We start from the raw sequence: 25,894 nt of genomic DNA on the forward strand, positions 1-25,894 counted from the left end.
TGGTGTCTGCCTTGAAGAGGAAAGGGAGAGTGGGAGATGGTTTGGGAGCCTGCTGAGGAGGAGGAGGGCAGGTGGAACCCTCCCAGGCAGGTGACAGCAGTGCTGGGGGGGTGTGAGTGAGGGGTGTTACATGGAATTAATGGGATTTTTATGAGGTTTGCCAGTGTTTGCAAATTTCTCTGAAGCTTAAACCCAAAAATGGATTCAGGATGAGCAATCCTCATTTCGAGTTTCACAAACCTCCAGTCGAGCCCAAATCAAATCCAAGTTACTGTTTCAGACCCAGCTTAAATGAGAAATCCTGTCCTGCTGCTGTTACCTGTCAGCAAACAGGAGGCAGATTTGGATCTGTGAAGGACTTTTAAGGATGTTATCAGCTGCTCTGGGCTTTCATCACACTCAGTGAATTCATAATTCCCAAGTGGCCAAGGTGCCTTTTGAATAAAACCCCCCACAATACAAGAGTATTTGAATTCTTAAAGACTCAAAATAAAATTTCTAGTGAAGTAATTGACAGCAGAATCTGGACTGTTGAATGATCCCCCCGTTACAGATTATAATGTATTTAAAATGTACTTCTAGTTAGAAAGAGATTAATTGAGACATTTCATTAACTATTTTTCAATTGTGAAACCAATTTTCACAGGTAGAATAACGTTAGCCCGTTTTCTTTATATTTATTCATGCTGAATAGGTATTTGAAAAGAATAGAAGATATCCTTGATTGACTGAGATAATTGTGATTCTGAAGGAGGACTTGAAAAAATGCTAGAAAAATGATATGATTTACTAAATGTGTCTGGAAAATGTTTTATTTTTTTCCTGTTGCTACTGCTGCCTTCATGAGGAAAATACTTGAGCAGTTCAGGAGTCTGTAATATTAAACAGAATCTATGTAATAAATATAATGGCCTGAGCTGGCTTCCAGGGTGATAGCTGCAGCTTTTATTTGGGATGCAGATATTGGGGAATAAAAGGGGTAACAGGGGATGGAAAAAATCAGGCCTGTGTTTAATAACCTCTGTGAGGGGTGTGTGTGTTGCAGGGGTTTTATGTGTGTTTTACACACGTGTTTGGTGACTCTGCTCGGGATTCCCGGGTACAGAACACAGCGCCTTAAAAAAAAGAGGAAATAAAAAGCAATGTGGCTCGGCTGAGACAAAGGGGAGGCGACTCCAAAGGAGGAAAACACGGGAACAAAAGCAGAAGGTGCAGCCCCATCCTGGCTGTGTCCGCTCCTCCGGGGCCCCGGGACGGGGCTGGCGGTGGGAGGGCAGGAGGTACAAACCCCCCCCCGGCTGCTGGGGTTCATTATTTGTGAGACGAGGACATAAAGAGCCGTTTTTCAGCTGGTTTTGAGTTTTGGAGCTCCTCTGCTGCAGCCGATGCCGTGGGTGGGTGGGTTTTTGATCTTTGGGTGGATGCAGCAGCTGTTCTCTCCCCTCCCTGGTGCTCTTTGTCCCCCCCCAAAGTACAAACGCGCGGCTGTGTCGGAGCTCAGACAGGTCACGGCTGTAACTGGTGCAGGGAACAGGGTGGTTCCTGTGCAGGATCCTCGTCAGGGAGGTGGTTCTGGGACGGGCTTTTCTCCCTCGCCGCGTTTCGTCCCCGTCCCTTGCCCTGGGGATGCTGAAACGTCCCCGCCTCGTCCCGGGGCTCCGGGGGCTCCTGAACACTTTTTGTCAGAGATAAAGATGCCCGGCTCCCATTACGTGATGCCGGGCTCTGAGATCAGCCTCGGAGTGTGGCGGTTGTGGTTCTGCAGCACCGATATTTCGGTGTCTGGACCAAATTGCTCGGGTTTAGCTGCAAACTGCTGCAGGCAGAGGCAGCTTTGTGCTGCCCCGAGCTCACAGCCACACAGCAGATCCGTGTACCAGCCCAGGCTGGAAAAGGATTCCTCTGGCTTATTTTTACCTTCTTTTTTTTATATATATACTTTCCTTTTATTTTTTCTCTATTCGGTGCCCCGTGCACGGAGTAATTTTGATAAAAATCAAGAAATTGAGTAGTTTCAGTCATCCGTGAGAGCACTACCAAGCCCTAGTTATCCTGTTAACTATTTAGTGTTAAATTAAACTGGTAATTAGGAGAGTTGCCTGTTCTGTGGTGGGAAATGAGAAATGATCATGTTTGGAGCTTTTCTATAAATGACCATAATTGATTTATGAATGTAAATCTTCTGCTGGTTTAGTAAATCCGAGGTTTTTTCAGTGCACAAGAAATAAAAAAGGAGAGGAAACACAGCAGTGGTTTTAATGAATCCAGACCATCAGTAACACGATTGCAAGATGAAGTTAATTATTATAATGAAATGTTTGATGAAATTAATGTGACTCCAGCAGAATCCAGCTTTTCCCTGATCATTAATGAAGCTTGTCCTATATTTCTGGAAAGACTGCAGCAGACGTTTTTAAATACAAGGAGCTACTTTGTTCTGAGAACAAACAGGAGAGGAAAAGGAGCTAAAGGGTGACACAGGGGCAGTGTCAGCCTTTGGCAGGGTAATTCTGAAGGATTTTTCAGTGTAAAATTTGTGACTGTATCTATGAACTAGATGGACCTTTTAGACCACGGTTTGTGTTTTAGTGCTGGTTTGGGTTTGGGTTACCAGCTGCAAGAGAAATGTCTGTTAATAGCAGTTTTATTTTATTTCATTTTTTCTCTTAGCTTGGATCATCCCGAGTCCTGTTTTTCTGACTCAGCCCTGAGCTCTGGGCTCACTCCTAGCCTGTCCTTTGCTTTTTTCCAGGCAATTTTCCCATTAAGCTCAGTGTGGTTTGGTCCTGGGAAAAGCTTTTCTTGTTGAACAAGCAGGGAAGAGCGTTGAAGTGCAAATGAAAAAGATAATGAGAAAATGGTGAATTTTATACAACTTTTGGGTTGCGGTGGAATTCACAGAAATTAACCCTCCCCTCCCTGTGGAGCAGGGCAGTGGGATCTCAGAGCTGTGCTCACCTGTGCACAGATGAGTGTCCTGCTGTCAGCTCGGTGCTGCTCGGGGGTTCCCACCCGAGGGTCTCTCAGCTGTACAGCGAGATCCTCAAATCCTGCCTTTGGCACCAGGTGCCTGTTTTGGGCTCTGAGCTAGGTGGGGACAGAGTGTCTGCCACGGAAGAACTGTTTGCAAACCAGCGGGAAACAGTGATGGAATTACACTGAGGATTCTGGCAGGAGCAGGGATGGGTTTCTGTGCACTTTGGGGCGTCTTATCCATGGCAAGCAGTTGGATTTCATTTCTCATCCCAAACATTTGTGTTTGTGGCCGTGTCACTGCTTGGAAACTCTCGGTGAGAGATCCCCCGGCCTGCCCCGCCGGGATCTGTCAGGAACCGAGATCCCGGGGAGTTGGAGAGCGGAGCTGTGGGGAGGTGCAGGAGGGGATGGAGGGAGGCAGCCGGTGCGGGTCGGGATGTCGGAGCCGCACCGGAGCTCCCGTAAGGGCCGCCCCGCAGCGCGCGGGGGCCGCGACACCCGGGTCAGGGGGGCGGTTGTGTCTCCGTCCGCCCCGGGCAGCGCTTGGAGCTGCTGCAGAGACACGGCCCGGCTGCCCTTCCCTCCCCTCCCCTTCCTTTCCCCTTCCCTGCCCTCCCTGCGGCCGGGCCCGTCCGCCGGCACCGGAGGAGCGGAGCGGCCGAAGGGACAGGAGCGACAGGTCAGGCGGCCCCCGCCCCGTCCAGCCCCGTCCAGCCCCGGCCCGGCCCGAGCCGCTCCAGTGCCCGGGGCCGGCACCGAGGGGCCGGGGGGGATCCCGAGGGGGGAGCGGGATCGGGAGCGGGGCCGGGAGCGGGCGGCGTGTGCCACCTGCTGGGGCCGGGCGGGGGCATCGCTCCCGATCCCGATCCCCTCCCGGTCCCTCTCTCGCTCCCCATCCCGCTCCTGCCCCCGCTCCCGGTCCCGGCGGCTGCGGGAGCGCGCCCCGCCGGCAAGTTTTGCTCGCTGTGTCCCGGGGAGAGGTGGGAATCCCGGGGCGCCGGCGGGAGAGCCCTCGCCATCCCCCGCCGGAGCGGGAGCGGGATCGGGGCGCGGGAGGGGCGGCGGAGCGAGCGCGTTATCCCGGAGCGGTGCCTGCGGGATGGGCAACGCTCCTGGAGCTGCGGGAGCAACGTGTGTGACCTGTGCGGGGACCGGGACAGTGCAGGGACCGGGACAGTGCAGGGATTGGGACAGTGCAGGGATTGGGACAGTGCAGGGATGACGGGTCGCGGCCGCTCCGGTGCTCGGTGTAACGCGGGCGGATCTGTCGGGAGTGTCCCGAACTCGGTGTGGAGGGAAGGTTCGGAGCTCCGGGGACTGGGCTTCCCGGTCCCCGCCACTCCGAGAGGTGGCTTTGGGAGCGATGGATGATGCCCCGTGTCCCCGCAGCTCCCTGGAATCGCTCCCATCCCCGGGCGGTCACATCTCCCCGCAGCAGCGACTCCGGGACAGGGAGGACAATTCGGGAGCAGCCCGAGCACCTCTTGCTCCTGCCGGGCTCGGGGCCACCCGTGTGCCAGGGCCTGGCATTCCAAGGAGGGAGGGGAGGGGACTCTGGGAAGGAAAAATCATTATTGCAGCCCGGGCAGGACTTCAGGGGTTTTGTGTCTTTCTTCTCCATAAGCACAGGCTGGCAGAGGCTGAGTGGCAGGGTGTAGGCAATCATTCTGGGTGCATTGTACTTGTTATCCTGAAAAATAATTTCTTGCTTTGCTGTTGAAGGCAGTGCTAAGGAAACTTGGCAGTTAATAATTGTTATCGGGTGAATTCTTGTGGCACTGTGTTAGGAGAGGACAGGGTTCTTAAAAATCTGGGAAACGTGGAAGGCACCAAATCTCCTCAGCCCAAGAGAGACATGGAGCTCCTGGAGCAGGTCCAGTGGAGCCTACAAGGAAGATTAAGGGACTGGAGCATCTCTCTTACAGATAATCCACTGTCAGCCACTCTTCTTCCCCAGGAATTCCTGCCATTTTGTCCAAAGGAATGAGGCCATTGGGGTCCACTCATGTGTGACCCACCTGTCACTGGACCTGCTGCCCTGGTTTCTGTGGGGTTTGGGGGAAGAACAGTAAAGTTCAGTGTGTGATATGTCTAAAAACATACACTATGTTAGTGCAATGTTAAATGTCATTGCACCTTGGATGAAGGAGATTTCTTTCTCACTCTAATATTTTCTAGGCATCATTGGAGTGCCTGAATTCATTTTGGTTCAGTGTAGAGCCCAGGTATCCTTTAATCCATGTTCTGCTCCCTCCCAGTGCAGCTGGGCCGTGGGCTCTGCCCTTGTCTCAATCCTGTTTCTGTTTTGGGATTTCCCCCCTGTGCAGTGACAAAGGTTCAGCAGGTGAACAGAGCTGTGCTTGGGACATTTTGGAAGGTCCAGGGTCTGTGCTCAGACAGGAGCTCAGAATAAACTGCTGACCCAGAGTGGTTCAGATCTCATCCTTAGGGGTCAGGTCTTGGCTGTAGGGGAGAATAATCTCCAAAATGATTCCGTAAAGAAGTGATAAGTCAGCTTAGATCATCAGGCCAATCTCAGCTCAGGGAGCAGAGAGTTAAACGTGTCCCTTCCATCAGTTTAACCTTCCCCTGGCTGTAACAAACACACTGAGCTTAGAGGAGGAGGGAGAACAATGGGAAGATTTTGTGTGATTTGAAGGAGAGAGGCTGTTACCCGAAATATTTCCCTACTGTCCTAGCCCTGTGAAATGCTGACACCCAGGGAGCCAAATAAAGGCAGAAAAACGAGCTCTCAGCAGCAATCATCCCAAACCCAGTGACAGCCTCCCCTGTTAGCTGGAATCATTGGAGTTACTGGGGGAAAATGTAAAGTGCAAGTCTTTGCATATTTAACGTGTCTCTCAATTTTTGTTTCTGATTCCCAGATCTATTATAAAGTTATTAAAGAAATTGAGCCAGGAGAAGAGCTCTTGGTGTGTTTGAAGGAAGGTGGTTATTCCCTTGGGAACATGGCGCCCAGCATGGAAGGTAAGGCCTCCAGAGGACCTTCTGCACCTCTCTGCAGCACACCCAGGAATGCTGAGAACCTCACTGAGTGCTGAGCTGGGACAAAACCTGATCCAGTACCTCCCCCTTCTGTCGCTCTTGGGATTTTATGCTCATTTTCACTCTTTCCCTGGTGGGAGTGACTGTCTAAGTCCACGATAGTGAGTCTTTATTAAACTCAAGATGTGCAGCAGACTAATTTTCCCCTTCCCTGTGAGGAACATGGTGTTTTTGAATATGATTGGAGGTGCCTTTTCCATCCCCAGGGTCACCATGTTTCTTTAGGTGTAATAAAGATGGGCCCAACCTTTCCAAGGCTTGGAAAACAGCAGAGCTCTAGAGTACCTGGAAAAGGGGGATCCAGGCAGAGGGTGGAAGATTCATCCCTAGAATTATTATTGCTGGGATATCGACACCTCACCTGCTCTTGCACGGTCCACTGATTTCTGTAAATATATTCTCATTTACCAGCTGTGTTTAAACTATTAGTTGGAAATACTGTTCTATACAAATAATCACTGAAATCTGAGTTCTCTCACCTGGGCATGTCACAGTACATTTATGTTCTCTTACCTGCATATGAATATAATTTCAGATTCAAATTTGCAGTGAAATCCTTTAAGAGTTTGCATAGGATTGAAACTAATTGTTTCAAATATTTCTGGAAAACAGGATAGTTTGAGGATTTGTGCTGCTGGAAGCTCGTTTGCTGAAGGGCTGGGGGTGAAATGTGGTAGCTGCTGCCTCACTCGTGTCAAATTTGGGATTATTTTTTTTACTGTTCTCCCCCCCCCCCCGAAAAGTTAATAATTTTCTTGAGGCCGACACACAGAGATGAATAATTTCTGTACCCTTTTTTTGATGTCAGGGAGAAATCAGAATGAAAACTCACCGCTGTTCTGCATTTCAGTTTCTAACAGGCTTTTATGTGAACAAGCAAAAAAGTGCTCCTTGTTTTCCATCTCTGTCATTATGGAACATTTATCTGTGTCTTCCTGGTAACGTCTAGTGCTTTTGCCGCATAATTGCTGTCAAATTATGCCAGGCCAACATTAAATATTTGACTCCTTAATACTTTTTACTTTCAGCAGGGCTATCTTCCTGCTGCCTCGCAGCCCCAGTTCGCTTCGGAATTAACAGGAAGGAAAATGCAAAATTGTTCCACACAAAGATAATTATCATAAAAATCTTTTCTCCCAACCCCAGCCAAACACAGCAGACCCCTTATCACTGCAGGAATTTTGAGTAGGGCACTTGAACTCCTTTGAGATTCGAGTCTGGTAGATTAGCATGTAGATGCCACATAATTGTGTTCCCCTTGGTTTCTCTGAAAGCTATTAGGCACTGATTTATTTTTCTGTTACATTCCTGCTTTGTCCTGAGTGTTACTGATGGAACTTCAGATAGGCACATATAACCACAGATTTGACAAACAAGACACAGAGAACAGGCAGCAATTTCTGTGTAACTGGGTTGTTCTTTTCTTTTCAGCCCCTTCTCCCTGTCAGACACCAGAGCAGTTACCTTTCTGAAGGGCAGCATTTGCTGTTTTCATTTGTGACGCCTAAAGAAAGGGGAAAACTTTAATGAGAACTTGTTTTGAAGGGCAGCCTTTTTATTTTTGGTACTTAAAGAAGGAAAAAAGAAACCCTTTAATGAACCTGAAGTCTGCAAACCGGGTGTCTCGTACAGACACAGAATCGATACCAGGTCCGAGCTCAGCCCTGATTTAGTTTCAGTTCTGCAGGGGGATGGTCTGGCCCTGAGTCTGCAGCTCAGTGCCTTTCCCTGCAGGGTATTTATTGAGAAGTCTGGTCTCTAACCTGCTAAAGTTCAGGAGTGGGAATGCCACGGGAGTGGGTGTTGGATATGGATATACCAGCATAGAATTATGGAATGGTTTGGGATGGAAGGGACCTTAAAGCCCATCCAATGCCACCCTCTGCCATGGGCAGGGACACCTTCCACCAGCCCAGGTTGCTCCAAGCCCTGTCCAACCTGGCCTTGGGCACTTCCAGGGGTGGGGCAGCCACAGCTTCTCTGGGCAACCTGTGCCAGGGCCTCCCCACCCTCAGCTGCTCCACCAGCCCATCAGTTCTTCCTCTCCTGAACCTGCCTGAGCATCCAAATAGTATTTACAGCCATGAATAACATGTGGCAACAAGGCTCTTAGTCCTATTTTTGCCAGTTCTCTTGTTCTTCTTTCAATGCAAATTTCTTCTTCCAAACCCAGATATTGTGAAGCACAGGCACTGCTTTTCCCATCCTCCATCTTTTCTGCCTGAGTCGTGTTTGATCCTCCTGTACTGTGTGTGATTCAGATGATCTGGCAAAGGATAAGGAGAATTAGAAGCAAAATCTCTTCTCTGAATTATCATTGGGGCTATTAATGTATTTCACCTGCTTCCCTGCTCTGTGATCTCACAGAAAGGACAGACCTGTGTTGCTGCTGCTCAGAGCAGGCAGGGCTGGGGCAGGGGTGTGCTGGGAGGGGCTGCTGCCAACTCATCCAGCTTTAGCCAGGGATGGAGGAAATTATTCTCCATGGATGGTTTTCCAAACTCAGAGAGGATTTCCGCTTCCTAGAGGAGAGCTTGTGTGAAATAAGGTGCAATTAATCATCTAAATCTCAAACTGAAGAAGGAAGAATTTTGTCTGGATTTACAGAAGGAATTTTGATGCGTTTTCTCTGAGGTCAAAAGAAGAGAAAAATTCAGTTTCCTCCATTCCAAGTGTTTTCAGGTCTGGGGAATTGCCAGGGTGAGGCAGAGGGATTCTGAGTTTTGCTCAGTAATGTTGTGTTTCATGCTGTTGTTACAAGTAAAATTCAATAACAAGACATAACACGATACTGTACTTTTTTTTCCTTCTTTTTCACTTTTCCCTCATAGTAAGTAGTTTGGATTAATTTAATGGTGGTTTATCCTCGGCCTCTCGGTACTGCTGGTTTTTATGTCCTGATTTTTCCAGGTTTCCCTCCCCAGGGGCATAAAACACATGAGTTACATGTTGGTACTTTTCTGCAAAATGCCAGTAAAGGGAAATTCTCTAAGGAGCAGAGCAGGGCCTGACCCACTTCATGGTGAGGCTGCTGATAGCAATTTCAGAGAATATAATCTGTCAAAATCAGCAGAAATGGGAAAGATTGGGTATTTTTTTTCCCCTAGGTCTCCTTTTTTCAGTCAAAATGCCCCTTCCTCCCCAAAGGAAAATGTCGACCCGCTGGATTTCATTTCTTTTTTACATCCCTCTTTCCTGCTGTTCAGGAAATGCTGGTGCATCCCTGTGGATGCTGTAGGATTATTGGTGCCCTGTGTGAGTGGGTCTGGCCCCCCTGGCCAGGCTGCTGGGATTCCCAGGGGGCTGCTCTGGCCCTGCCTCGGTGATACTTTCTTTTTCAGCCGCGTTTGCCTTTTCCCATGTCGATACTTTCTGTGTAGGTGTGCAAAGTGTTGGGTTTCCTCTGCCCACGTCGCTGCTGCAGCAGCTTCTGGGACCTTGTCTTGCTCAGTTTGAAGCTCAGGTTTAAACGGGCTGTGTGGGGAGAAAGGGAGGTGGGAGCTGAGTGACCCCTGGGTGTGACACTGCCCGTGCTTCTACCCCTGCCACACTTACAACAAAATTAACCCTGATTTATATAAAACACCATTCCAGGCCCTAAAACTCAGCCTAAGTGGTTGCAAATGTGCAAAATTTGGGGGTAAACAACTGCAGGGGGGCCTTCAAAGCAAGGGTTTGCTCAGAAGTTGCAGATTTTGAACATGGGTCGTGGCTGCAGAGCAGCCCCAAAAACAGACCGTGGCCACTTCCCACCCTGAGAGCAGGGGATGGATCAGCTCCATCCCAGCATCAGCCTTTGGCTGCATCCCTCAGAATATTCCCACTCTTCCCCTTGAGCTCATGCACTTACCACAGGCTTTGCTTTTGAAAGGGAAGTGATCAGAAGAAGGGAACGAGGCTTAATGGGAAGCAGAGCCGCGGAGGACGAGGGGAGAGCAGGACAGGGAAAGGCAGCACCAGTGACTCAGTGGGGGCTGGAAAGCTTCTGTTCCAGGGTGGAGAAACCCGGAGCTGTCCTGACTCCCTCGCAGAGGTTGTTCTCCTGGAAAATTTACAGCTCAGAGCTGATTGTTTGGCTTGGCACTATGGTCAGGATGCTGCCTTGTAAACTTAATAATAGCTGCCCTCTTTTTAATTTGTTTGACCTTGACTACAGTAATTTATTATGTGCATTAGAACTTTTTTTTTTTTTTTAAAGAAGAAAAAGCAAAGAGCACAGCAACAAAGCCTTTGGCTCCCTGTTCTTCCTTCCATGGTGCTCTGGTTTTGGACTCCTCGGGCTGATGACGCCCTGAGCTCTCGCAGTTGTGAGGGACGAGTTGAGGGGAGAACATTTAGACAGACAATTTCTTAGAAAGGAGCTTCTCCAGGTTTGTGCTGTGGTAGTTTGCTTTTCCCAGTATCTGTGTTCATATGAGTCTCGGGTGTTCCTTTTTCCCTGGCAGCCCCTTTTGAGGAAAAACTCATTCATATTTTCAAAGACCCTCCTTGCAGGCAGCTCAACACTCCAGAACAACCCGGTATTTTGTGTGTCTACCAATTCTTGTAGGTCCCTCTGTCTCTGCAGAGGCCAGGACACAAAGAAAACAAGATCTCCTCTGGTTGTGTGATCTACATTTTTTTTCTTAATGCTTAAAGTGAAAGCAGCTGCTGGCACAGCCTCCCTTGGGTTCTCTCTCCCCTCACTTGCAGATTTGCTCTTCGTTTGTTTGTTTGCCGGATGCTCACAGAATTTTGCCTTCCCTTTAGTGTTGGGTAAAATAATCCAGCCTGGTGGATCTTGGTGCCCCAGGAGTGCCAACCCCCTGTGTGTTGTTGCAGAGGAGCCCTCGTTCCGCTGTGAGGACTGTGATGAGCTCTTCCAGTCCAAGCTCGACCTGCGGCGGCACAAGAAGTTCGGCTGCAGCGCCGTCAGCTCCCTCTACGAGACCCTCAATGACGAGATCAAGCAGGAAGGTCTTGGAGATGGACAGGTCTATGAGTGCAAAGACTGTGAGAGGATGTTCCCCAACAAATACAGGTACCCAAAAAGTGCCAGACCCTCCTCTGGCCTCCCCTCTCCCTTCTCCTTCCCCGGCCTGTCCGAGGATGGAGACACGGGACCAAGGGGGGCAGCCTGGGATGGCTGCAGGGATAAACCTTTCCTTTCTCCATGGGGCTAGGGAATGTTCATTTTGGGATCCTGCAGTGTCAATTTTATTTCACCTTGATTTCATAGACTGATGCTTTTCCTTACTTGTTGGGAGAGGCACCCACAGACTGTTGATGGGAAGTTTAAATGGTTTTTTTCTGGGTTCCCCGTGGCTCCTTCAGGGCTGTGACAGAGCTTGAGGGACCTGGTTTTGGGATCTTTGCACCATCTGCTCCCATGTGCTCTGGTTCTGAGGGAAAACAGTGGAATTAGTTCTGCCAGTGTGTGCATGAAGGCTTTTTATAGGTAACTCCTGGTCACTGCAGATCAGTGGGTTTAAAGAGGCATCGTTACCCTGAGATCTCTGAACAGGGTCATGAGCTCCTGTTTGATCTTGCAGAAGCAATTAAATTATTCTATTCCAATCAAATGTTTGGTTTTTGTTTGTGTTCACCAAGCATTTTTGTAATAGAAATGTGAAAAGTGAAAAAAAGGAACATTGGATATTCTCCAGTTTATGGTTTAGTTGCCATAATTATTCAGTTATTATTACAATAAGGCAACTCTAAACAAGAATTAAACTTTTTTTAAAATACAAAAAAACTTTTTGGGCCCCTGAGTTTTAACTGAAAATTTGCATCTTTTAAGCCTAATGTGGTAGTAATCAAACACAGGTTTTAAGAGATCCTTGAGATTTTTGATTCATTGGCAAAGTGAGACGCAAACGGTAAAACATTAGGGGCCAGCTTTAAAAAGTTGAGGGGCTTTTTTAATCATTTTAAGGTTGTGTTTATTTGCATCCTAAGCCTTTATAAAAGCCTTTATGAAATTCTATAAAACCGGAGTTCTCTCTGTTCACCGGAGGCTGAAGTTCTCACATTCTCATTTCTTTTGACTCCTCAGCTGAACGAGGTTTGTCATGAACTGTGAGAACTGGCAATGCCCTGCCAGGCACTGCGTGAGCAGAGCAAAAACCTGGGGGTTAAAGCTCGTGTAAGGCCTGTTTCACTTCAGCTGAACATTTAAAAACACGCGTTTGTCACTTTGAACTTAATTATGTTGAGACTTTCAGATCTTTGATCTGGGCGAGTGAGGAAAAAAATCTATTTTAAAAAACTTCGAGAGCAGTGAAGTGTTAAGAGCACTCCCTGATGCATCTGCATCAAAAAGGGCTTGGCTGGGCTGTTGGAGGTGTAAAAGTTGGGGATAGATACTGTGATACCTGTCTGGGGTCCTGTTAGCCCAGGGGGGTGTCTTTATCCCTCACCTTGTGTCTCTACATTGACCACTTTCCATTAGATAATGAGAGAGCAATTTCCTTAAATTTTTTACCTGAAAAGACAAGGAGAACTTCCTTTAAATGTTTTCAGTGTGTTCAATTTTACTAAAAGTCCCAATTCTTTGATCCATTGGTGTCAGAAGTTCTCTCCCCTTTAGCTTCCAGCACTCTCTAATTTTCAGGTTAGCTTAGAAAATGCTCTTTTGAAATGTCTGTGTTGTGTCCTCTTTGTAACCCCTGTGTGTTCCTGGCTTCATGGGCTGGGCTGGCACCATGGGCTCAGTGGGTTTGTTGCCTGTTCAACCATTGATTCCCAATATTTGGGAATGTGTAATATAAAGTTCATTTTTTTTTGGTGGGGAAGAGAGAGTTGGCAGCATCCCCATTCAGTGTGGATTAGTGGGGCTGGGAGGGAATGTCCACATCTGTCTCTCCCCCATCAATCTGCCACGTTTAAGGCCACTAAAACACACAATATACCCACTCAGTGTGCCTAGATGGTCTTAGAATTTTTCAGAAGTTAATACAGATCAAGTCAAGAGTGCCACTGGGGACCTGAAATGGAGCATTTAGCAGCTGACTAAATAAATAAATGTTTTGCTAATCCCAGTAGGTACTTGCCTCTAAACAGTATATTAGTTTGTCTATATTTGCTGTAAATAAACTCATAAATCACAGTTAAAAGGAGTGTATTTTTGGATGTGTATGTGCAAGGTTTATGTTACTTTGGATGTGTAGAAAATCTGGTGGTTTTAAGAACACCGTTTCTTCAGCAAAATGAATATTGCTTCTTTAAAATGAGTGGATTGGCAGTTTATAAGAGGCATGTCCATGAATATTAACTACCTGGCTGGGAGCAGGGGAGGTTCTCCAGGGGAGCAGGAGGCTGGTGGCTGCAGAGGTTTGGGTGGGGAGTGGCCAGGCTGGTTGCAGCCCCCAGACCCACTCGTGATGAACCACCTTGCACAGTGTTGCCACCATCTCAGGGCACGGAGAGTTCAGTGCAGGGCAGCTGTGGATGGAATTCCCCTTTCCTCTGGGAATTTCCAAGGACACCAGATCCATCCTGCCCCACCTGAGAGCAGCCAGGGGCTGGATGGAGAATGGTCACAGCCTCTGAGGAGAGTGGGAGCAGAGGAGTCCTGAGCATGTGCCAAGGCTGAGGTGATCCCTGGGTACCCAGGGGGTATCTTCCTTGTGGCATTTAATGCAGACTGGCAGGATTTCCCAGTAGTGTTCAGCTTTAATATTCCCATAAAAATGCAGCCATGCTTTCAAGTTCCATAGGAATGATTTAATATCTACCTGTAGGGATTTCAGGCAGGAGGAGATTTCACATGAGCTGGTCCTTCATCAGAATTCACAGTAAGGGGAGTGTTTGTAACTCCTGTTAAACTACCCCGAAAGAAGCAAAGGGTGCAAATTTCCTTCCCTTATTTCTCAGGGCTGGCCTGAGAGGTGCAGAATTCCTGGCCTGAGAGGTGAAGGATTTCTGGCCAGAGAGGTGCAGAGTTTTTGGCCGGAGAGGTGCAGAATTCCTGGCTGGACATGCAGGACTTTTGGCCTGAGAGGTGCAGGATTTTTGGCCAGAGAGCCGCAGGATTCCTGGCCAGGGAGGTGCAGGTTTCCCATGGCACAGGGAGAACAGAGCACCGTGTGCCATCCCTGCCATGGCCCTGTGCCAGCAGCCACTTGGCATTGCCATCATCCCCCTGGCTCTGGAGGCGCTGCCAGTTGGTAGAAGGTGGAATTGCCAAGTTGAGTCACCAAAAGATGTCTGACATTTAGAAGTGAAATGTGTTTGCACCTTATCCTGTTTCTCCCCAACGCTGAGTCTCTGTGTTCTGGGAAGCCTTGGGCCTGGTGCCCGTGAAAAGGCAATGTGAGAGTCCCAGCAGCAGCAGGGGATATCTTGTCTTTCCCTGGGGGATGCCACAGGAGTCTGGGTCACAAAGTGCCCGTTTTTCCCCTCAGCAAACCTGCAGGGTCAGAGCTGGGTTTGCCTTCCTTTCCCCCCTGTAAATGGACTCAAGTATTAATCAGAAATACCATAAGATACAGTGATATTTTGAGGCAGAACAGGGCAGCTTCCAACAGTGAAATAAATGCTAAAAGGTTCATGGTGTTTGGTGCCACTGCCCCTCTCATGGTCCATGAGCTGCCCCCCTCCTACTCTGAGGCACCAGATAACTCTGCAAACACCCCACGGGCTGGTTCTGTCACCCCCTCTGTCACCTCTCTGCCCTCAGACCCCCCAGGTGACAGCCCCTGCCTTGGCAGTGGGTGCCCAGGGCTGGGCTCCTGCTGCTGCCCCAGGTGAGCCCTTCTCTCTCCCCCAGCCTGGAGCAGCACATGGTGATCCACACGGAGGAGAGGGAGTACAAGTGTGACCAGTGTCCCAAGGCTTTCAACTGGAAATCCAACCTGATCCGCCACCAAATGTCTCACGACAGTGGGAAACGGTTTGAATGTGAAAACTGTGTTAAGGTACAGTGGGGACACGGGTGATGGGGGGGGGCTTCACCTGGGACAGGACCCTGGGAGGGGGTGCAGGGGATGGGTGACCCGTGCTGGCCCCGGGCAGGGCAATATGGGGAGAGGTGCCCCTGCTGTCCCCAGCACAGGGAGGTGTCCTCACTGTCCTGGGCATCCCACTGTGGGGGGTGCAGCTCAGCCCTGCCCCAACCCACTCCCCTTTGGCCATTTCCCAGGTACTGGGGTGGCAGGTGTGGGTGAGCAAACACCCCTCAAACCGCCAGCATCCCACACTGAGGGAGGTGCCACAGCCTGGCAGGGCACCCACAGCCCTAATCTGTATCACGAGTATCTGGGACAAAAAAAAAAGGCCTGAATTGTCAAGTTTTTCACGTGCAGTCTCTTCTCCTCCTGCTCCTGGTGTGTCCTCAGGTGTTTACGGACCCCAGCAACCTCCAGCGGCACATCCGCTCGCAGCACGTGGGGGCTCGAGCCCACGCCTGCCCCGACTGCGGCAAGACCTTCGCCACCTCCTCGGGCCTCAAGCAGCACAAGCACATCCACAGCACTGTCAAACCTTTCATATGTAAGTTGTCCCGGCCATCCCAGGCTGGAATTGCAGGTATCCCCCCAGCCCTCCTGTCCCCCCGCTGTGATTTCAGAGCTCGGAGCTCCAGATGAAATTCCTCTGGGATTTCTCTTTTTTTTTATTATTATTTTTTTTAATTCTTTTTTGTATGCTCCCTGTTTTTTTCAGTAAACATTGCTGGTGGTTTTTGACTTTCTTGAGGAGTTAAGAGCTGAGTCTCTCAGCGGTCCCAGCGATGCCATTTTCTCATATCTTTTCTCTCTCTCGTCTTTTTTTGCCTGGGTAATTTTCGAATGTTCCTGTTGGTGACACAGATAAATAGCTGACATGGCCTGGTCAAAATGTTTTTCAGGGATGCCTCAAATCCTGTAACCATTGTAAAGAACTTGGAGTAGTCACAGAGACTGAGAAGGTGTTTTTTAAAAAGAGGGTTTTTTTCTTCTTTATTTACTGCATGTTTCATCTAGATAGTGCTGGAAGCCAAATAAACAGCAGATTAGCTGTGTCCTCAGTGCTCTCCTTAGGATATTTCCAGAAGGGCATTTTCCTTGGAGAGCCATCCATCTCGTCCCTTGTCATTCCCAGGGTTGTATATTTTTTTAATTGACACAGCACCTATTGGGTTTGGATGACTGAGCAGGAAGGTGGTTGTGTCACAACAAAGCCCCAGGAACTTCAGGGATCACTTCCTGACACTTCAGAACACGTCGTCCAGGCGCAGGCCGGGATCTGGGTTTGATTCCAGGCTTTGATGTTGGGGTAGGGAAGGCACTGAACCCACTGCTGCCTTTTTTTCCCTGTTCTGTAATGGGAACAGCATGCAGGGGTGTTCTGGGAGACCCAGTTCATTAAACTGTCCTGCAGTAACCAGCCGGGGGTCAGCGGAGGAAGAAGAAATGCTCTTCTTGCTCATTTTGCTGGCACCTCTCATTGGGTGACGGGCACATGAAAGAGATGATTTGACTCAGGATTGCTGCAGCACATGAGGGGTCTCTCCCCATAATCTCCTCACTCTCACCTCATCAGAATTAGGGAGTTGTCAGGCCAGGTCAGTGTGTGAAACAACTGGAGGGTGATCCTGCCTGGGCAGAGGTGCCAGGGGCAGTCACAGGATCAATGTGGAACCCATTAGTGACTTCAAATCCACGGGGCAGGATCCACCAGGAAACTTTTCTTTCCCATTCAATGGAAAAAAAGGGTTTGTGTGAGCATTTGTTTGGGTTTTTACCATATTATATCTGGCTTTAAAAAGACCCCAAACCTGTAACTTTTTAACTGCAGAACTCAGAAGGGTGAGAGAGGACATTTCACAAGGAGTTACTAAATCGTTGTACAACTGGAGATTTAACAGATATTCTCCAGTTTTCCCTATTTTTAGGGAATTTTGTGCACTATCATATATATCTAGCAAAAATTCCTGGGGTGAAAAATGGAAGAATTGTGGTATCATAGGATTGTTACAGTTGGAAAAACCCTCTAAGACCGTCAAGTCCAACCTTTAGCCCAGCACAGTGTTCACCACTAAACCATGTCCCCAAATGCCACATCCCCATGTTTTTTGAACAATTCCAGAAAGACAGTTCAGGTTAAATTTCCAGTGCAACCAGAAAGCAGCCTCTTTAGTGACAGTCCACTGGATTTTGGAACACTCATCTGAACTGAAATGTCAAATACATCAAATTTTATTAATCTCTGCTTTGAACTTCAATTGAAATTTATTATATTATTATGTTTTCAGAGCTGCTGGTGAAACAACTCTGTCACCAGTCATTTGATAGTCAAGCACTGATGGAAATCCTAAAAATTTAGAAAAAAAACAGGGAAAATCGTGCTCTCGTTTACCTGTCAGTAAAGCTGGGAGGGAGGGAGGGGGGAAGGAGCACGTGGTTGGTCCCTGAGTTGTAGGACTGGGTGTCAGGAGAGCTGGGATTCGTGTCCTTGCCTGCCCAACTCCAAACAATATCCTCCCCCCTCTTTGTCTCCTCACAAAGGGTGATAACAGCAGTTCTCCGGTGGAAGGAGTGTGTTCCTTCACCACCACGTGGGATTTATTCCTCTGTTGAAAGAGGCAGCAGATAATGAAAAGTTACAGTGTTTTGATGTATAGAAGAGTCTGGGTGGGAATTTTGTCTCACTTTGCCCTGCTCTTCCCACACCAGCAAAGTCTGTAGGTGAAAGGGGTCATAAAAATCCACGCTTTGAAAGCTTGGTATTTGCAGGGTGTTAAAGGAAACGCTGATGTAGCTTCACTTGGAAATTTAGGCTGGAAATTGGGAAGAAATCCTTTCCTGTGAGTGTGGGCAGGCCCTGGCACAGGTTGCCCAGAGAAGCTGTGGCTGCCCCATCCCTGGAAGTGTCCAAGGCCAGGTTGGACAGGGCTTGGAGCAACCTGGGCTGGTGGAAGGTGTCCCTGCCCATGGCAGGGGGTGGCACCGGATGGGCTTTAAGGTCCCCTCCATCCCAAACCATTCTGGGATTCCACAATCATCTTTACTGAAAATTCCCCAAAAATTTGATCAGGAGCAGCACATCCCCTCAGGTTTCCGTGGAGCTGCTTGTTGAGACAATCCCCAGGATGGGATTCATCCCAGGGGAAGGGCGGTGGGCTCCCTCAGCTGCTCTGACCATCCTGGCTCCAGGGAAGGGGGACCCCGGGCTGGGGGGAGGCTGAGGGGGAGCCCCCGGGGGAGCCATTTCCTGGTAATTTCATATCGCTTTTGTTGTTGGTTCCTGTTGACGCTTTAGGTGAGGTCTGTCACAAGTCCTACACGCAGTTCTCCAACCTGTGCCGCCACAAGCGGATGCACGCGGACTGCCGCACGCAGATCAAGTGCAAGGACTGCGGGCAGATGTTCAGCACTACCTCCTCCCTCAACAAGCACCGCCGCTTCTGCGAGGGCAAGAACCATTACAGCCCCGGCGGCATCTTCGCCCCCGGCCTGCCCCTGACGCCCACCTCCATGATGGACAAGTCCAAGCCCTCTCCCAACCTCAACCACGCCGGCCTGGGGTTTAACGATTATTTCCCGTCCCGCCCGCACCCCGGGGGCCTCCCGTTCTCACCTGCCCCCCCGGCCTTTCCCGCCCTCACCCCGGGATTCCCGGGCATTTTCCCGCCCTCTCTGTACCCCAGGCCCCCCTTGTTACCGCCCACGCAGCTGCTCAAGAGCCCCCTCAACCACACTCCGGACGCGAAGCTCCCCAGCCCCCTCGGGAACCCGGCGCTGCCGCTGATCTCCGCGGTGAGCAACAGCAACCAGGCCCCCTCCGGGGAGGAGAAATGTGAAAGCAGCCTGGAAAACTCCTACCTGGAGAAGCTAAAAGCCAGGAACAGTGACATGTCCGATGGCAGTGACTTTGAGGACGTCAACACGACCACGGGCACGGACCTGGACACCACTACTGGCACGGGGTCTGACCTGGACAGCGACGCAGAGAGCGACAGGGACAAGGCGAAAGACAAGAGCAAACAGATGGAGGCCAAGCCAGACTTCGTCAGCAGCTCTGTGTCTGCGAGCTCCACCAACACCGCCAGCGAGATCCCTCTCTTCTATTCTCAGCATTCCTTCTTTCCTCCCCCCGAGGAGCATCTGCTGCCCACCACGGGAGCAGCCAATGACTCCATCAAAGCCATCGCCTCCATTGCAGAGAAGTATTTTGGGCCCGGCTTTATGGGGATGCAGGAGAAAAAGATGGGTTCGCTCCCGTATCATTCCATGTTCCCCTTTCAGTTCCTCCCCAATTTCCCCCATTCCCTCTACCCTTTCACGGAGCGGACCCTCAATCACAACTTGCTGGTCAAGGCAGAACCAAAGTCACCCAGGGACCTCCACAAAGTGGGCAGCACCAGCTCGGAGTCCCCCTTCGATCTCACCACGAAGCCAAAAGAGATTAAGCCAATCCTGCCGCCCCCGAAGGTCCTGCCAGCCCCGTCCTCGGGGGAGGAACAGCCACTGGATCTGAGCATTGGCAACCGCATCCGAGCCAGCCAGAACGGAGGAAGAGAGCCACGGAAAAACCACATCTATGGGGAGAGGAAGCTGATGGCAAGCGAGGTCTTACCCAAGATTTCCCAGTCTCAGCTGCCTCAGCAGCCGTCCCTGCACTATGCTAAGCCATCGCCCTTTTTCATGGACCCCATCTACAGGTATTAACATACCCTGCCTTAAGCCTTTCTCTGACCAGCTCATTTTCTAGCTGGCATCACACCTTGAGGCAGGTGGGGATGTAGGTTGTTTGGAAAGAGCAGTGAACCCCTGTCTGTGGGTGTTTGTGCTCCTCAGCACGTTGAATTTCCTGAATGGGAAGGGCAGAGTAATTGCGAGGAGCCCTTGTAATCAATGTGTGTAAAGAACACATCCTTATTTTGATAAAGAAGAAACTTGACCTATTTAAGGACTCTCCCACGAGCCATGGCTAAGATGGCACTTCTGCTGGGGAAATTCCAGAGGTTTGATTCGATAAGAATGCAGAGTTCAGATGCCTCGGAGCCCGGGCTCTCATGGCTTGGGAATGAGTCAGGAGCCCTGGGAGCCTGGAAATGCAGCTCTCCCACTGACTGACTTGATGGCCTTTTGTGAGCCACTTCACCTTTCTTCCCCCCCCACCCTCTTTTTCTTTCTGGTGCCTTTTCTTAAGAGTTTCTCAGCTCGGAGGAGCCGCTGCTGCAGATCGAGTCTGACGAAACTCGTTACTCCTGGAGTAACAAGTGCTGTGTAAACACATGGTAGTGTGTTACTACCCAGATCTCTCCCAGAGACGTTTCTAGCAGACTTTTCTGTCTTAGGAGACAGCAAGGGTTTTCTAGTGTCACTTGAACAGATGGGTTTTGAGGAGGGCCTGATGCCTTACGTCATGCCTAGAGTGAGCTGAGCGTGGAAGGCGTGTGTAGAGCAGGCTGGGTGAAGTTATCCAATTGCCAGTTAAACTTCCAGAAGGAATGGATTCAGGAGCTGCAAAGGGAAGATTTGAGCCTTTTGTTGTTTGAGGGATTTTTGTAAAAATCTGTGTCTAAAGGAAAATGATGTAAAGCTTTATGGTGGGGGTACCAGCAAACCTGTGTGTCACCCATCCAGGCACCGGCACCACCTTTGGTGTCGTCCTGCTCTGGATGAGGTGGATGTGGCACGTTTGGTTTTAGCAAAGCCCAGTGAAAAGAAGGGTCCTCAGCTAGTTTGATTTAGACATCAGCGTGTCAAAATATTAATTAATGTTAACTTAGATATTAACACGTCTAAATGCTTCGTGTCATCCATTGGGATACGTGTGTTTGGCCTGGAAGGCTCCTGGATTCAGTGTCCAGCCGGTTCCTGGAGGTGAAGGGTTTGTCCTTGCATCCCTTGGGCTGAATGTGAGTTGTGTGCCTGGTGATCCTCCCTGTGTCCAGCCTGCTGGAAGGTTAAGGGATGTGCTGCAGGAGCCGGTGTGTTCCTGGTGCTGGAAAGCCTCAGAGTCACCACGGCGTGACGTGTCAGCACCAGGATGGGTCACCTGAGCATTCAAAGGGCTGCAAACAGCACCAGAACATCCCCAGTGTCGCTGAGGCTGCTGCCTTCGGCTGATAACTGGGGGGAGAAGTGATGTCAGTGTCTGGCCAGGCCAAGGAGCTGCTGGGCTGGGATCAGTGAGCCCTGGATGGTGGCTCTGCCAGCTCGGGGGGTGATGCAGCACTGCCTGTGTGCCATCTGGGATGGAAATGCTGCATCCCAGCCCAGGAGGGGCCGTGTCCCGCCTGGGACCCACCGTGGCCATCTCCCATCTCCTCCTGGAGAAATCAGTCAGGATACAAACAGTCCAGCATTTGTTTTTGTAAAAAATACTCCTGGGAGAAAAAAAATAAAATCAATAAATGGGATAGAAAGGCAAAAGTGTCGGATCCTGCCACCTCTGGGCATTATCAGCAGGAATGTTAAAACAACATGAGCTGGAAAAGCCGCTGCCAATTAAAACAGCGGCCTCGGGAAAACCGTAAAGGTCCAGAAGACAGATGGAAGTGAGGGATGGGGGCATCATTTGTTGCATTCCATGGGATGCACATAGTTTTAGTAATATGTTAAAATAGAAAGTCAACGGTGGGGCTGCTTGCAAATCAGACCTGTGATGTCATGAGCTAAAACAGCCCAGCTTCCAAGTCCCAGCTTGAAAAACATGGAAATATTTTGTTTCTAAACTTCCCTTTATCAGGCTCTCTCACATCATTTGGCTCCTCCGTTTTTCTCCCAAAGGCCACTTAAATCCTTGACATTTTCTCCTGGTGATATAATTTAATGCAGCCAGCCAGGCTGAAGGCGGGGCAGTTCTGAGCTGGGCCTGTGAAGGTGACGTTCTCAGGCTGAGACCAGCGGCTCTAATCCTGCGGGCACCGGAATTCAGCTCTGACGAGGCTGTGAGGACCTTGCTGAGCTCTCATTCCCTGTGCTGGGAGATGGTAAAGCCGGTGAAACGCTGTCAGTTCACCCAATTTTACGCCTGTGGGCAGGCAGGGCTCTCTGCAGACGCCTCTGCCGGGGTCAGGGATGTTCCCTTGGGCGTCACAAACCCCAGGGGGAGCAAAGCTGGGCCGGTTTGGGGTCTCAGGGAGCAACTTTTTACATATCCATTGACAGATTGTTGCTTTTCTGGCAACTCATGCCCATAAAAGCACATACCTTGCAAAGCCCCGTAACTCGGATGGCATTTCCAACCCAGCTCTTCTCTCTCCCTCTACCCAAGAAGAATTAAATGCAGATTAAGTACAGTTCACTGCCTGCACTCTGCAGGGCTCTTCTTTAAACTCTTTGGTAACTTGATCCACGCACCAATCAGCTGAAATGCAGCAAAATAATTTGCTCTCGTTTATGCTGGACTAATGTAGTTAAAATTACTCGTACTCTTGGATTTCTGCTGTTTGAGCTGGATGGACTCAATTCCAGTCATTTAAAGAGGCAGCTGTGTTTGTTGGAGCTACTTCCATAACACTTTTTTCCCACAGAGGACATTTCAGTTTGTCTTTTTGGTGATTCCACACCACGGTTTCCCTTCAAGTAGAATATTTTGTGAAAGCAAAGCCAGTATTTACAAAAATAGGAACCTCACTTTCGGGTCATTTTTGTATATCAGGCGCTTAAATATGAAATATTTGAGTGGCCCAAGGTGATAACCAGAAGAACTCAGGTTTATAAGGTGCTTCAGAACTCTCCCACCAGTTCCTCACTTTTTAAATTGTTGTCCACACGTGCTTACCAAAGAAACTCAATGCAAATTATATCTCAGCTGCGAGGGAGGAAATAAATATGAAACACCTAATGATTTCAGCACGCTTGGGGCTGCGAGGTCTGGCCCAGTGTTAACTCTTTGGATTAATACAAACTCTCAAAGACAAGTTCTTTTCCGTGCAGGGGCTGCCTGCTGTGGGCTCCAGAGCTTCTCCCACTCAGACATTGCTTTTGCTGTAAATGCAGGGGTTTCATGACATTTCACAGCAGCAGAGGCTTATAAAGCACTACAGAAGAGCAAAATATTTTCTTAGTCGTCGGTCTGATGGCTGAACAAATAGTGCCCAGAGGAGGGGGTCTGTGTTCCTGTGATTCCCAGCGCCTTTTGCAGGGTAGTTGTGGGTCAGAATTTGGAGTCTCCAGCAGAAGGGGAGGGAAGACATTTGTGTCAGCGGGAGAATAACCCCGTGTGTTTGACTGAGCCCCCTGCAGAGGGTCTGGCTGTGCCCCTGCTGCCTGTGGGGTATGTAACCCTCTGTGTTGTTGTCCAGCAGGGTGGAGAAGCGGAAGGTGACAGACCCTGTGGGTGCCCTAAAGGAGAAGTACCTGCGACCCTCCCCGCTGCTTTTCCACCCCCAGGTAACAGCAGGGACGTTGTTGTGGTTGAATACCAGGGGGTTGGGATGGAGCTGGTGCAGTCAGGGCACTGGCATCACTGGGATCTGACTCCTCCTCATCCAAGGGCTTGATTGGAATGTCCACTGTGTTCCACCAGTTACTTTCAGACACTTTTATCTGTGCCTGGTTTGAGGATGGTGGCAGTTATGCCTTGATGTTCCCTTTGGCATTACCAGAGGAACAGGGATGAGGTTTGGGCAGCTCTGCTGAACTCCCCTTTCCCAGGCCAGAACGCCTGGGTGGATTTTCCTTCGGGAACCCCTGGTGTGTTCATTTGCCAGAATGACTGTCCAGCACCCAGGCAGCAGCATTTTGTCCCTGCCTGGTGTTCCCTGCCATCACCTGCAGCGTGTGGAGGAGCCGGGCAGTGGGTTCAGCTGTGCCTGCTCCAATAGCTGTGATGGTCACCAGCCATCCCCATTCCTCCTGCTGTGGCCAGGCTGGGATCCCAGCCCCGGGGTCCTTATTGTGCTCTCCTTTATATTCACATGCATTGTTCTCCCCCTGATAGTGTTTCCCACCTTAGATAAATAACTTGCAGGTTTGTGAAAGCTGGATCCTGGTTGCTTTCACAGCTAAACTTAGTTCCCTCATTGTTTCGCGCCAGCCTCAGAGTTTGGTTAATAACTTCCCCCGATTTTTCCTTCATCCAGGCTGGATAATGGTGACAGGCTGGCCAGGAACATCCTGTGTTTGTGTGAGTTAGAATAGTGGGGATATCTGCCTGTAAAGAATCTGATAGCAGGGAGGAGCCAGTGTGGCAAAGCAAACCAACGAGACGATGAGAAACGTCCAGACCCTGAGCAGGAGCAAAGCTTTGGGTGGAAGGTTGTTAACATTGTTCCCGAAATCCTGACCACGTCCTCTTCCCATGGCGATGAAAAGATGTGGAAGGTCTGGTTATCTCTAACAGCTTATCACACAGAATAGCCCAAAATTTACAATCACTAGAGCTCAAAACTTCCTGATAACTGGTTCTAATGAAGCATGTGCTGGGTACAGATCCCTGGGGCTGGAGAGCTGCTGTTCCCATGTGCAGTCCAGCAGGGAGTTCAAACACAGCACAGGAAGACGGGGCATTTGTTCCAGAGTATGTGAGATTTTTACTATCAGATCCCCTTCCAATATTATCATGGAATTATCCTGAGTTGGAAGGGACCCACAAGGATCATCAAGTCCCACTCCTGGCCCTGCACAGACACCCCAAGAATCCCACCCTGTGCCTGAGACCATTGTCCAAACACTCCTTGAGCTCTGGCAGCCTTGGGGCCCTGACCACCACCCCCCTGGATCCTAGATTCCTAAAATTCTAGATCCTTAGGAAAAGATCCTGGATCCACCTGGTCTTGTCTCCCTCTAAACATGAGTCTGGCCTCAGCCCTTTCCTCTGTGACTCATCCCCCAGCTCTCACAGAGCCCTCAGTGGGATGGGAGGAAGCAGAAGTTGTGATAAAAGTGTTCAGAAGACGTTTTCTCTCTCACAATGAATTTCAGGCAGCTCTTATTTTTCAGCCAGTCGTTGGCAGAAGTTCCTCTGCTCTCTGGGAGTTTTCCCACATTGTCTATTCCAAATTAAACCCTGGACAGCATAAATAGCCAGTGTAACTTTTTGATAACTTAATGGAGGACCTTTTCTCACCTGTTACGTTTCTTTTCTTCTCCCTTTCTTCTTTATTATAACCAGGCAGTTGTTCCCTAAATAGCAAAGTGCCTTTGCTGTGGCCAATGTTTAGAATTTTAAAACCAGCCTACGGCTCTGAAGGCAGCAAACATCTCTGACTAAGTGCCTAAAGAACAGGGCACAACAAAGGGTAGCTCCAGGTACCCCGGCAAAGGGCTGAGTGCAGGGCTCTGAAAGGGCCAGAGAGCATTTTAACGTGATGGTTTTGTTCCATGACTGGCAGCTGGGGCAGGGCTGCTGCTGTAAATGATCAAGTAACCTTTTCAAGTGGCTGGTGCTAAGTATTACTTACAATTTAGCATGGGCTGGGAGCCTCCAACCAAGGGGCCGTGGATCTATTATCAGGGGATGGGGGTTACTACTCCTCTTGTTTTGCAGCTTATGAATGGCTGTCAGATTTCCACAATGTATTCTTGGGAGATTAACACAACTTTTTTTTTTTTTTTAATAGTCGTATATTTTTAAACAATATCTTGGCTCTCTTCCCCCTCTGCCCCCCCCCAGCCCAGTTTAATAAAGTGTAAACGTGCAAAAGGTCAGCCCTTCCTGTACAATAGAGCATCTCCTGGTGATAAATGGCTTCCTACTGCCTTCCGCCCCCCTCTGCAGCCAGCCCTGCTCCCCCCGTGCTCCCGGGGATGTCAGCACAGCCAGGAGGCAGCTTTATTGCTGCCTTGTTTGTTTTATCCCTCTCTTCTGCTCTTGGTATCTGGAAAGTGCTCTCAGGAGAGCACGAAGCTGGATTTTGGAGATGTCAGCGTCATCCTCTGAGCTGCACTTCTCCCTTGGATTCTGGATTTCCAGTTTTGCTCTAATGAAAGTAAAA

General features: G+C 49.5%; 1 protein-coding gene across 4 annotated transcripts in view; it reads left to right on the forward strand.

The window, feature by feature from the left end:
- Positions 1-25,894, forward strand: part of PRDM16 (PR/SET domain 16) — a 253,931-nt gene that overhangs the window by 213,265 nt on the left and 14,772 nt on the right. For 2 of the 4 annotated variants that reach the window (XM_027702074.1, XM_027702076.1), the window contains exons 5-10: positions 5,862-5,964; positions 10,864-11,062; positions 14,792-14,939; positions 15,360-15,513; positions 18,262-19,663; positions 23,261-23,348. In XM_027702074.1, the coding sequence (XP_027557875.1) occupies positions 5,862-5,964; positions 10,864-11,062; positions 14,792-14,939; positions 15,360-15,513; positions 18,262-19,663; positions 23,261-23,348 (2,094 nt within the window). Of the gene's footprint in view, positions 1-3,526; positions 3,656-5,861; positions 5,965-10,863; positions 11,063-14,791; positions 14,940-15,359; positions 15,514-18,261; positions 19,664-23,260; positions 23,349-25,894 lie in introns of those variants that run through there. The other 2 variants (XM_027702077.1, XM_027702075.1) reach the window with 2 other exon arrangements.

This window comes from Neopelma chrysocephalum, unplaced genomic scaffold (genome assembly GCF_003984885.1).
Source record: "Neopelma chrysocephalum unplaced genomic scaffold, ASM398488v2 Primary Assembly neopelma1_180, whole genome shotgun sequence".
Lineage (NCBI taxonomy): Eukaryota > Metazoa > Chordata > Aves > Passeriformes > Pipridae > Neopelma > Neopelma chrysocephalum.